Source organism: Strongylocentrotus purpuratus, unplaced genomic scaffold (genome assembly GCF_000002235.5).
Source record: "Strongylocentrotus purpuratus isolate Spur 01 unplaced genomic scaffold, Spur_5.0 spur5_scaffold_21, whole genome shotgun sequence".
Lineage (NCBI taxonomy): Eukaryota > Metazoa > Echinodermata > Echinoidea > Camarodonta > Strongylocentrotidae > Strongylocentrotus > Strongylocentrotus purpuratus.
This window is the reverse complement of record NW_022145607.1, coordinates 25,483,269-25,497,350: the sequence shown is the minus strand read 5'-3', so window position 1 is coordinate 25,497,350 and position 14,082 is coordinate 25,483,269. Positions and strand designations below refer to the sequence as shown.

Below are 14,082 nucleotides of genomic sequence, written 5' to 3'. Positions count from 1 at the left end.
TCCACTTGACCACCTGAAATACTAATTCAGCTTATATAGAGACGTGAAAACATGTAGTCACAGCAATTCTTTTGGAACTTAAAAAAAGAATTAAATCATTACCTAGTGCAAATTTTTGTAAAGAACATGTTTATTTTCTCCCATTTCAAATATTTGCAAGTATACAAATACCAAGATTGAATCTGTATCCAAAGATTTAGCCAAAAGAAATAGACAACTTTTCGATCAGACTCAGTTCATAATATATTTGTCGTTATCATTTGAAAAAACAATAGACAATAATATAAGAGAGAAAGGGATATATGTATGTTATTATTGGAATTATGTATTATTATTTTACATTGTACCTTGTTATGTTAAGCGCTTTGTATTAAGCGCTTTATAAATCTGATTTATTATTATTATTATTATTATATATCCCTATTGAAATGGATCTTCTAAAAAGTTTATGCAAGTTTGTTCGACTTTCAGTATCAATTCCTGAAAATAATGATATTGCATATTCGGTGAGAAAAAGTGTGTCAACTGACGCATATGGGGTTAACAGAGCCGTCATCGCGGTCGTATCTACAGCGTAGGTGGCTCAGTACATTACACCAGGATTACGGATCGTAGGAGCCACGAGGAATTCTTCAATTAAGATTTAATTAGGACTGACGAAACAGTATCGCAAACTCCAAACACATCCTGTCGATCAAGTTCAGAGATTGATTTCACAAGTGTTCCAAAACAGAGTTGTTTCGACACTACAGCTAACTTTTAAGTATAAGTCTAAATACTAATCCCCTGTTAAATTGACTGAGAAATCTGGATACTAGAAGTTACTAGAAGACTTTCATAGTGGCTGAAACAAGAGTATCATCTTGTCAATCAAGCTAAAAGCATGATTTCATAATTGCTCTGATGCAGGACTAAATCGGTACTACAGCAAAACTATGTATTTAAAAGAAAATTGATATTCTCCCAAATTAAGCGTGAGAAATTAGTATCCTAGAAGGTACATCAGTCAAGGCTTTGAAAAACCTTAGCAATTTTTTTTGCGAAATATACAACAATTTTTAATCTTCTAAATAATTTTTTTTTGCGAAATATACAACAATTTTTAATCTTCTAAATTCTACTAGAATTAAAGTAATGCTTCTTGGAATATAACTTTGGATATCTATATATATATATATATATATATATATTTCTCTACCTAGTCTGGAGGAAAATTAACTTCCCAATGATTTAAGAGTCTTGTATTAAGAACTCATGCTGGTCTGACAAAAGATTGCATGATTAAAGGGGCAGTCTAGTAGATCTTGTTTCCTCTGAATATTTCCAACAAAATAGTGGATTAATTTAGCTAAACTTGAGTTTCCTCCATAATAGAAGGACCGGAAGATCAACTTAATCTAGACTAATCCAGAGAGTTGATCAACGTCTATACAGGGCAAGAAGTTAATCCATTTGACATTGCTCTGATCAAAATCATTATATTTCTATTTTGGATGACAAAATATGGGTATCCATAAACCGCTGTTTGGCTAGGAGGGAGATTTCTATGTCAGAAATGATTCCAAATAGCCTGCAAATTTATGAAACGATGACGAAATGTCCCTCAAGAACTCTTGCTAACCACCACCGAAAAACTAGTGTGCTTACTTTTCTCCAATTTTTCTTTCTTTCATTTAACGTGTTTATAACTCTAGTCACTTGCTCACCAGAACCAAGAGAGGGCACTCTTTACAATATGACTGGAAGCACTTTTATTGCAAGATCATCGATTGAAGCATTTTTTAAAGAAAATGCTTGAACCACTTCAAATCTCTCTTTGGCATACAATTGTGTATGTAACAAGGAAACAAACAAGATGTGTTAGTTTTTGGTTTCGCTATATACAGTGTAGACATCTTGAATATACAGTGTAGACATCTTGAATATACTTTTTGTGTCATTGTATCTACAAAATCTTTGACTAAATTAGTTATTCTTCTGCAGGAGCTATATATGTCTTTTATTAACATGCAGTTACAACAATATATTATATAGTTCTTATAGTAATAATAATTTCTGATCATAAGGGAGGGGGGAGACATCAATTATTTGTCTAACCTTCAATACTTTTACCTAAAGTTTAAAAAAAATTATTCTAGAACTGCCATTCAGAATATCCAAAATGTGAATGAAAATTATAATTATAATATAAACATGTAAAGTGACAGAAAGTGCACCTATAATGAAGCGCACGCTTTCTACTGCTCTTTTTATTTTTTGCATTCTCATCAAGGGATGACATATATGATTAATATTGACCATTTTTTTGGCACATCTTTGATATTTCCAACATTCTTTTTATATGATTTCCTTCTTTTTTTTCCTTCTCCTCCTCTATGACAGAAAACGGTAGCTGGTGACAGACTGGCATGATTGCAGACTTTATAGTCTACAAGCACAGACCTTTGTGTCAGTCGCGGCGATGACAAAGTGTCTGAAATGTGAGGCTATGTACACTACACTGTCTACTGCTCTCCATAAGCCCTGTACTATACAACTGCTTGAAACAGCCAGGGGCCCGCAGAGCTAGGCTCGGCTCAATGCTTTATGGAATTGTGTTCAAGTGTCAAATTGGAGTCTGCAGGCACAGACTATGAGAGACTCATGATTTTGCTTTCATACATTCTTAGTAATGTTTCCAGCGGAAGTGTTTCTTCATGACTCCCCCCCCCCCCCTCCCCCTCCCTCTCACTCAACCTTCTACAATCCCTTGCACATCTTGCCAAGAATTAAAGTGAACGTTTTAAAGTGAATGATTTAAAGGGAAATCCAGCCTTGAGAGCAAACTACTCTGGGGGAAAGCAGAAAAATCAGAGAAGTAGACTGGTGAGAGTCTACGTGAAATCAGACAAAAATTGTGGAAGTTTTAGGCCTGCATTTCTGAAAGCTGTAATCAGTCTGGTATGGGCTCTTCAAATTTGCTGAATTTGTAATGTCTCTGTGATCTAGTGGCAGACAACTTGCCCATTTGTCTCAAAACACAAATTGAGTAAACTTTTAATTTTTTCAAAAATGTATGACTCAGGAGGGGCTACTCTCTTGAGAGGACCTATAATAATATGCTATCCCGTAATATATTTTTTAGTAGTGCCACAAGGGAGAAGGCACTTGGGAAGATAACAAAAAGTAATGGTATTACTGTACACAACAAAACTTTGCCACAAATATCAACTACCATGGCAACATCACTCAATATCCAAACAAATCAAGGTTTTCATGGACTTACTATAATATAAATGGCAAAATTACCATTACCGGTAATGCTAAGTTTTGTGGAAATCAATCCAAATCAATCGTAAGTTTGCAGTCTTTTATCTCTTATGTATATAGTTGCGATTGATCATTAATATCAACTCTTTAAAGACAGGACCCTGCTGATGCCCAGAGAACAGAGATTGATTTTTGTTTTTTTTGTTTGATTGATTTTATTTCTGTGTTCAAAAAGATAAAAAATAAAAATTTTGACTCATAGACTCAAAGAAGTTAACCGGTACCTTTAACCGGTACCTTTAACCAGCACTTTATGATTCATACAAGGTGATGGTTTCATCAATTTGTCAGGGGAAACGTTCAAAACCACATTTTGCAACTTGACGAAGACAGCTCGGAGGGTAAGACAGAGTTGAAGAGGAGTGGGAGACAGGGGCGGTTCCGTCCTCTAGCTGCCAGACTCAAAGCAATTACATCTGAAGAGTTGGTTGCAAGATGCATTATCTCCATTTAAACAAAACTTTGATAAACCAGAGCTTAGAAATTGTGAGGTTGTCCCCGTCTGTGCCATTGACTATCTAAAAACCTACTGGGAAATGGGGAACCTATATATGTATGTTCTGCTTTTGTACTCCAAACGACAACTTAAATCTCATGAAAACAGTCATTGCATTAGTTTTGTGCGAATGGCTATAAATGACCACAGAAGGTTGAATTTGGGCACCTCATCATTGGTCAATATTCATTGCTAACAACCCACATAACAAGTTAAACAAGAGTACCACTTATTATTGCATTTAATTTGCCCCCCCCCCCCCCTGCGGAAAAAGAAAAGAAAAGGGAGAATGGGCGTTTTGGGATAATGCTTATGCACAGAATCGTGTTTCGTCATAATATGAGTGAAACTGCATGATATGACTATAGATTGAACAACATCTATTAATGTCATGTGTAGTGCCATGAGAGTTTTAAACTTTCAAAATTTAGAATCGGTGCTTATAATACGTTATGTGATGAATCTCTGCACATGCTAGCATGGTTCAATAACTTGAAACATTCATGGGACAAGATTGAAGTCTTTACTCAACACATAGTCTGGTCTTTCGGCAGAACAAGTATGCCAAAGACATGACTAATCTCTATAAATAATGCATGACAATGTGAAACCTTAAGTGGTTACAATCACTCTCAAGAAAAAGTTTCTATATACCTTCGTGTTATATGTTGCCTAATGGTGCCGTATTTCTTGGGAAAGTATACTTCAAAGATCATTCCATACATAACCAGCTCTTTTTGTGCCATTCGAATACCTGTACAAACCTAGACATTACCTTTTAGGGGGAAAATTATTCAAAAAGGAGGAATTTGGAATGATTCCAAAGAAAAGTAATACTTAACCAACTGGTGGTTTAAAGAGACGATTAATCTTGGTTTGGTGACTACTATATATATATTATCAATGGCACAATCTGCCTTCCTGTGGGAAGTTGATTTTAGGCCCATTTACATAGCAATACACCATTTTTTTCTTCTAAATTGTCAATTTAAACTACTGGAAAAACCTATACAAGAACAAAAAGTTTTCTCTTACAGATTTTTAGGTGAATAGTGCAATGCCCTGCATGCAACGACCAGCTAAACACAGTAATGTGAGAAAAATCAATGATTTTCGGTTGCAGTGTAAATGGAGCTATTATAGAGGATTTATGAATATCGTCATCATCCATCTTCTAATTCAATGTCAAAGGATCTATGGGGGCTTCCTGTTGTATTATAACATAATTTAAGAGCCCTTATTATGACCCCACCCAAAACTACTTTGTGTTTCTATGTAGATCCACTAAGTACTCAACGTTCCATCAACAGTTCTTTAGATGGCATTAGGTCCACATCCTACTTGCTCCTCCCTCTCTTGTTCTTTCTCCTCCCCTCCCCTCCCCCTCATAGCTGTCTTTTTACTGTCTTTTTATTTCATATTTTACTGTCTGCACTTATGGAAAGTTTAGGTTTCGTATTTGTTATCTCTCTAAGCCAAGGTTTACTTTCTTCTTTTAAAGGCATTGTTTAACAATGTTTCCAGTTTTACAAATCTGAGATGCATGGCCCTACAAGTTATCAATGTCTGTGATATGGTGTAATTGGAACCCTTAAAAAAATTGCTCTTCAAAATGATCATGAAGTGCCTCAAAAAAGTAAAAGTGACCGGTTTTACCGTACTCATTTTCCCCAGTAGACTGTAGTGAAATTTTGATTTCCAATCATAAATATCTTGATAATCAGACAGACAATCAGCTTGTAAAAGTCATGGGATTCCTAACTAACCTAAAGGTTAATAATTATGATTGCAGCATGAGCTAAATCCAGGATTTTGTTTAGAATCTGAGGCAAAGATACCCAATCCCTTTAAAAGGAGAAAGTGCTATTTTATATGCAAGCAATGAGTACATGTATTAGTCATTCTTAATGAGCTTTCACAACCAAAGCCACTTACCGTTTTCTGATAAATCATACTCGGCAATGTATGTTTAAATTATTTATTAAGAAAAAAAACTAATCAAGATTTATGTAAGAAAATTAAGCTCCTTTTAATAGGTGTTATTAATATAAAGGTTGTCATCACTTCAATAACACTTAATTTCCTTTGCCACAAGTGCCATCTTGCACAGTCATTTGTTTGCCATGCATGCTGATTTGCACAAAACAATAGGTATCAATTGACCGAAGGTTTGCTTTTTGCAACACAAAAGCTTTGCAAAACAGGTGTTATATAATTCTATGAGGCACTTCACAATGCATCTGCACAAATTTGGTTACATTGCATTACCAAAATGACCCATTTTGAAGGGGTAACTGCTGAATGTTGTAATTAATTTTTGTTTAATGGTTGTTACACCCCCCCCCCCCCCCCCTTTCCCCTTCCCAAGAATGAAACACATTCTGTATCAAACTGCTGACATTTCATTCAAATTCATTGGCCAGGTGATACCTAAACTTCTGGCTGTGTTTTGACCATTGTAATGATAACAGATGCAGTCCAGGGCAAAAACATGTTATTTTACTCAGAGGATATTGTAATGGCAAACTTTTCATTTCAGTAATTTTATGCATGAAAACAAATTGATACATTGACAAAATGAACTTCCTCTTTAATCAGATGACCCTTCTTTTCTTTTACACAGGATTTCTAAAGAGCTCTTGAAGATATTAGGCCTCAGCTCACTTATTTCCCCCCTTGTAATGAGTAAATTTGTAACATTTAATTTTCATTTGAAATAACTTTTTAATAAACTACCCTCAAATCAATGAAAGGTGTAAAATTGAATTTTAAAAAGATATATACATACTATTTCTCTAATATGGGATTTGATTCACAAATCGCATAAGGTGATCTCAACAAAATGAACAAATATTTTTGTAACAGTTTTGATAAACTTGCCTAAAACATATCAAACATATTTTGTTGTTATGATACTTTACTTGAGTAAAATGGGGGGGGGGGGGATCAGTTATATAATTTAATTAAGATAATCTAGGACACACATGGTTCTAAGAAATAGGGTTACAACAAACTGATTAGGAACTAGTCCAAAATCATTCAAATCACCCCCTAATTAAGGGACCGGCTAACTCCCCCCCCCCCCCTCCCCCGTAAAGAGTTCATAGCTGTATTAAACGTTGTGTGTCAGGACTGCTCAAATCGCAGTATTCATTTAGTATCTTTTTTGCTGCGTAAGGGTGCATTCGTGCAAGTTGTTTGAAAACAGATCTCTTCAAGAACATCAGCACTTTGATTTCATAACATAGGTTTGGATGTTGCCTTGAAATAAAAGCACTTCTTCAATGCTCAATTTCTCAAAAAGCATTTCAAATATATTAATAAATCTATGAGGCATGAGAGGGTTGCAGCCCATGAGGATTCTTTAAAATCCCATATTTAATCTACAATCCCCTCATTTTTGGGTAGTAGGGTGCCAAAATAATAACATAATGAATGTATCCTCTCTAGTAAAGTTTCAATAACAAAATGTGAAATAAACATTTCACTTTAATATTTGAATATTACCCTTCTTTTTATTTGCTCACTCGCTTCCTTCACTCACAACATTTTAGAGCTGGAAAGTAAATATTCAGGCCAAAAGGTGTCAGCCCCCCCCCCCCCCCTCTAACGAAAATGTGCCCAAAGGCCTATGAAGTCAATAAAGAAAATTATTATCATTAAAGCATATCTCAATTTCAATGGTGGAGTGCCAAGTGTGACAGACATGAGCTCTGTTTGAGAAACTGCTATCATTAATTATTCCATGTCCTGAGTTTAACTGACAGCCATTTGACAAGAAATCAATATGCTAGCTTTGTCTGATGTGATGAAATCTAAACCCTACTGTCAAACTTTCTCTGATATATCCAATCCATGAAGAAGAATTCTAGTTGTCTCCATTACATAATATTGAATAACCTTTGTCTGCAAATATGGTCATATGGCAATCATTTTCTCCTTGTGACTGCCACTCGCAGTCATATCATGATATTTTCTTTAATCCCCCCCCCCCCCTCTTTTTTTAGGAGGGAGGGGAGAGTGGAAAGCAGTGCAAGAAGATGGATGAAAAGTGATGGAATTTCCTTTGATATCCTGATTTCAGTTTCACTTAACAAGTGAAAGCACAATCAAGATTGCTATAAGAGTAATTAAAGCATAAACAATGGTAATCCTATAATCAAATTAAAATTCTACCTGATTTTGTGCCATATATGCTCATTTAGTGGAAAATAATAATCCAGCGTTCGAATATAATTAATATTCAAATATTGTATTTTGAATCAATTACATGTATATGAAAAACACAATAAACCTTTCCAACAAATCATAGCTTGCTATATATATATATATATCCGTAAGTCTTCATTAATTTTGTACAATTACTTCTTTATTGCTAAGCACTGCTCTTCCAATGCAAAATAAAATAAAATTCTGTCTAGGCATATTAGCATCTTTAGAGGTCTGTTGTATCTACAAAGTGAAAACAAAATCTGCATAATATTCAAAGTTGAAAGTGCATAAACTATCACGAAAGATGAAAATTGGCCAGGATAACCATTGTCCTGTGATTAATTCAATGGTTAACTCAATTATTAGATGAGGATGTGTCCATTTTCGATGAAAGCAAGGTCAGAAATATCAGGAACATATCTAATTTTTTCCAGCACACCATCCTTCCCCCCTTCCTTTCCATCTAAAGAGTGAGAAAATGTCATGCATTACCTACTGAGAGCTAAGAGGGCGTTAAGTTAATGGGAAGGTAGTGGACTTAAAGATACTATGTCCCTTTTGCAGACAACATAAAATTCTGTAGAACTTTGCAGGAATCATGAATATGTCATGTATGTCCTATCTGTGAAATTTAAACATTAGCAGTGTCCTAATATTCAAATCGTGCAAGGAAACCTGTTTACTTGCTAGACTTCACTGGCAGACACTATTGAGTGACTGACTGGCTTTTTTTCTTCTTTGGTAATAACATACATAAAATGAGCTGTAAAAGGGTACATGAACATTTGTCTACATCAATAACCCACTTCTTGTAATGGCCAAAATTAATCTGATTGCATCTTTGTGCAGCATAAAACGTACGACCAATCGGTACAATGGTCTGAAAATCAGACTATTACTTACTGGCTCTATAGCTCTTAAGTTGATTGACAACTAATTATTAGTCATTATTTTCCCACTAAAAGACATTTTCAAGCCCCCCTTTTATCAGGGAAGTTCTAAATTAGTATTATCTTTCAAATGGCGTTGGAATTTAACCTTTTCATTTTATTGGCCTGCAAATGGGACATAGTACCTTTAATACCCTTCTGCATGGTTCTCAACAGAGAAGAATGAAAGGATATGAGTGATTGCATTACCATACTAACTTTGACACTTTTATGACATAAACATCCTATAATAAAAAGACAGGGTAGGTATTGATATAAATCTACATGTACGCAGCAATTAGCAGACTGTTATGACACTTTTATGACATTAACATCCTATAAAGCACATGGGATAAAATGATATACATGATATAAATGATATAAATGCAGTAATTAGGAGACAGTCACAAGCTAAATGTCAATCTTAATCATAGATGTATCTCAGTAATGTCTCTGATTCAACCCCAGAAACTTGTTTCTTTTACAAATGACGAAATCTACTTCTGTAAAATCTACTCTCGCTAACTGTCTGTATTTCCCCTATTCTCTAAATAACTTAGAATCTCTACGATTGATATGATTCCTATTTATTATGAACAGGCAGATAGCTTCTCAAATTCTTAATTTCACAAGTTTGATATCATCTTTTCAGTCAGAAGCACCTTAGCAAACATTATTGTATAAATGACAATACAGAGAGAGTGTGTAATTCTACGCTACAATTAAAAATAAATTTTAAAAATGAGTACAAAATTATAAAAAATTGATAATAGCTCCTTGATGGAGCTGAATAAAGTGAAGTAAAATATGAAAAGAAAGAAATATTAACAAATTAAATGTAAAAATATATACGTATGGTTGTTTCTGGTATCTGAATAGTAAACTGAAGAAAAAAAGTACATATGATTGTTACAGACAAAATGTTAACATCTTTGATGAGTCAATGATGTGAATTTTTTTCGCAAAAAGTACCCCTCCCCCCAAAAAATGAAATATATATAATGAAGCGTTGTACTTTGGGCTAAAATACAGGTTGTTATATGAATCTTATTTCTATTTTAAAGATATAGACCGAGTAGTGGTAAAATTGCGGTGCAAGGGTTTGGGGTTCAAAATATCCATCCAATGTTGTTTAAATATTGCCTTCAGAGGTTTAGATGGCAATACTTCAACCTAAATTCGCAAAAAAGCAGAAATATATGCCCATATTTTTAATGTTGAGGTGCATATTCACGATATCTATCCAGGCCGGATCAATATAGTAATTATACATTAATAAGAGGGGGCGTTTTCAAAACTGGTCTATACCTTTAAGAATTGACCCTGAGGTAAATGTTGAAATGACAGAAAAACTGAACTAGCGAAGGGTAATGGCAGGAAATGAATGAGTGAGGTGACACTAGGCCTGTCTTCATCAGCTTGAGTTTGTGCCAAATAACCTGCTATTTTCAGACTCAGGATATTATACCACAGCTCGAAATTGCGACTTCATCAGACCGATACGTTCATCACAAACTAGCAAATTGGCCCGCCATTTCCCGAACAGCAGGATATTTTGGAAACAAGACCAATATTTCTCGGGACATTTTCATGACCAAATATCCCGCTAATTGCAACTGTGGGCTGATGAGGACGCAAATTAACTGTCTAATTTGCGATCGGGATAGTTAAAATAGCGGGTTATTTGGCAAACTCTAGCTGATGAGGACAGGCCTACTGTGAACAAGACAACAATGGGAGAGTTATCAGATTGCTCAAACAATAAGCGCTAGGATAGCGAGGGACAGATATAATAGAATTCGTTGATTCAGAGTGTTAATCATAGATAGATGCATTGTGTGTGAGAAAGGGATTAGAGGGAGATACAAGGAAGGAGGAGGAAAGAATTGTTTTGAATATAATTGAATTTTGATTTAATATCAACAAAATTGATTCTTCTGCAGAATAAAACTATAATAAATAATAAAACAAAACTATGTTCAGATGCAATATTAGAGCAGGAACAGGGAGAGTGATAGAATAATGGATATAGTCATGGTGAAGGAAAAGCTATCTTTGAAAATAAGTAATGAGAAAAGAGTTATTTTAGAAATATGAAAATTGTAAATGACCAGCAACGGAGAGGAAGATATAGTTTTCAGGATGAGATTTGACAAACCAAAGAAAGATGACTCATAGTAGAGGAAGGACATATGAAGGAGGGGGATATGAATAGAAAGAGTAGGAAGAATAATGGGAGAGAAATCCAGAATCAGGTTAATACAGAACTGATGGAAGATATTTGATACAACAGAAAGTGATGGAACATTAGAAGAAGCCTACTGTGTGAAATAGGTTTCACCATGCATTTTTAAAGACTTTTGCCAATATTCTAAAAACTTAAATATAACCTACCACTAGGATTAGACTTTTTTTCTTCTTCCAAAGTAAGGTTTATTAAAGGAACTTAGTCAAGGTTACCTCTTCACTTATTAAACCTGATTTAAAACCCAGGTCAGATTTTATCAAATTAGTAGAATACTGACCAATGCGGCCAAGCAAGGTAAAATTAACAGTTAAACTTTTAAAATGGCAATGAATTGAATTTATTCACCACTCTCATTCAACAAAAAACATGCAAAGTCAAAGAATACCATAAAAGATTTCTTACCGATATGGATAAGCCAATAAAATGTAAAGTATACTAAAGGGAGCTACAGAGTGGTTGGATCATCAAAAAGTTACAAAAACTTACAGCCTTTTCACACACAGCTAAAATTCTATAAACATGATTAGTATAAACGTGTTTAACCTAATCACCTGAACATACGACATCATTCACACAAATTTTGGTGCGATCGTTAATCGTTTCGTGATTGACTACTGCTCGTAAAATGCGCAGTAGTGCCATTGCGCATTGAAGGTCATGTCATATCAATCAAAGCGCACGCTCCATCCAGTTTAAACACGTCTGAAACAAGTTTAAACACGAATAACCTTTCACACACAAAATGTCAAGCTCTCTAGATATGAACTTCGTATCTGCAGCCTGCTTTCAGGGGCGTATGAATCGCGACTTCGTATCTATCCCAGATCATATAAACGATGTTCACACAGGGAAAATTTTCTATAAACATGTTTAAAACTGTTGAGTTAAACACGTTTATACTAATCATCTCTAGAAACGATGAATTTTAGCTGTGTGTGAAAAGGCTGTAATATGGGTACATGATCCTACACAAAATACAGAAACTAACACAATACAATAAAAAATAAATTACACAATGGTAATTACACTCATACAAAAGGGCAGTTGTCAGATTCAAAGCTTCTGCATCAGGTGAAGTTTTAGATTATGCCTAAAACTGTTTAACGATGCACCCTGTTTAAGTTTTGGGGGTTGTTTATTCCAGATAGTGAGTCCTTTTCACACACAAAATTATTTGAAAAGGTAGAATAAACATATATAGTACACAAGTGTCTGTTGAAATCCTGGTACTATATCTATGAATATCTTTGTTGCTCTGAAAGATATTACAAAAGATTGTGGGTAACAGGTTATGATAATATGAATACATAACAATACACATTTGAAAGTCATATAATAATGAAATTGGGAAAATATTCAATTTTAGGAATAGAGGTTTGCTTGGAATTAAAATTGGCTTGTGGCAAATTATACAAATTGCTTTCTTTTGGGGAGGAAAAGGATATGAGGGAGAGGAGTACTGAGTAAAGTACCGTTAATATTTAAAACTGTGTGTCTTACCTTGTCGATGAGCCCTCTGAACTTGCGAACGATGATCCGCTTCTTGACAGCTGATTGATAGATCCATCCTGTGAACGAAAATGACGTTGAAGAAATGAAGGCATGGAGTTACGATTAGGGCGTTTCACGGCCGGTAGGTACCGCTTTTTCCTCACGTCAGTCATTTTTGGGGGTTTTAATTCACAGCAATCTTTCACTTATTAGCATTTGTATTCACGGTGCGACATTTCAAGCATATCCGTGGCAAAGAGAAGTATCAACAGGTATTAGTTATGACAAGCAGAATCGCGTAAAAAGCTTAAACATGATTGATTCATAACGAGATATTTTGGTCAGAGGGGGAAGGATCCATTCCACTTAAAGCAAGTCTCACTTTCGCGCAGGCTTCAAGTCCCAGCTCAAACCAGAAGTCTTGATGAACCACAATGAATTAAAAAACCATGCCACTTTCTTTAATGATGCACAGAGATCTAATAGAGCGACGATAGTGATGAATAAATTGTCGTGGACTCAAAACTTTCGATCATTATCAAAGACACTCGACACAGAAGTGTGATCCTTTTATTTTGACACGTTGCATCGATCATATTCGTCATTGATCAACAAGTTGCATATTCCAATGACAGCATCGATGGTGTAGATTCCGACTCATAGATTGTTTGCTTTCAGTACATCTTGGCACAAAATCAAAATTACAGTAGTATGGAGTATGAGAGATAGAGGGAGAGAACGAGGGATCGAGGGAGGGGAGATATATCAAAATATAAACAAAAGTCTAGAACTCTATAAAGCAATGTCTTTGATTTGAGTAAAAAGTATGATGTCCAACTTGATCTCTAAGATGATATCAACGTCACAAAACATGTCTTCCAACGCCACGAGTCTGCATCCGCTTCTATTCTTAGAGTCAAACCATTTTCAATTACTATCACAATATCCAACCACTTTTTTCCAGGTAAACAAGAGCATTGTGTAAATTAGACATGTATCATGTAGTTAAATGAATCACACACTAATTAGTCATTCCCTATGGGTTGGACGGCGGGCCGCAGTAGGCAGAACTTGGCTAGTTGAGGATCATGTTAGATCTATTAGGTTCATGGTTAGATACAGTGCCAGACTAACAGTGTAGGGTAGGCAGGTTCGCAGGATTGGGTGTGATACGTGTGTATTAGTCCCGAGAAGGTGAGCGAGAGTGCTGGGGGAAGGGGGAGGGGGGGTAGAGGGGGGGGGGGTAGAGGGAGGGAGGGGAGAGAGATACAGAGAGGGGAGGGGTAGAGAGAGAGAGACAGAAAGAGAGAGACAGAGTGAGAGAGAGAGAGAACAAGAAAGTTTGATAGACAGAAATGAGAGAGGGGAGGGTAAGGTTGAAGATGGTGTGAGAGAAA

General features: G+C 35.3%; 1 protein-coding gene across 5 annotated transcripts in view; it reads right to left on the bottom strand.

Moving 5' to 3' along the window:
- Positions 1 to 13,861, bottom strand: part of LOC100893663 (SAM and SH3 domain-containing protein 1) — a 74,149-nt gene extending 60,288 nt beyond the window's left edge. For 2 of the 5 annotated variants that reach the window (XM_030995482.1, XM_030995481.1), the window contains exon 1: positions 12,695 to 13,859. In XM_030995482.1, coding sequence (XP_030851342.1) covers positions 12,695 to 12,858 — 164 coding nt within the window. In that variant the 5' untranslated portion in view covers positions 12,859 to 13,859. Of the gene's footprint in view, positions 1 to 12,694 lie in introns of all 5 variants that reach the window. The other 3 variants (XM_030995480.1, XM_030995479.1, XM_030995483.1) reach the window with 3 other exon arrangements.
- Positions 13,862 to 14,082: the final 221 nt, after the last annotated feature.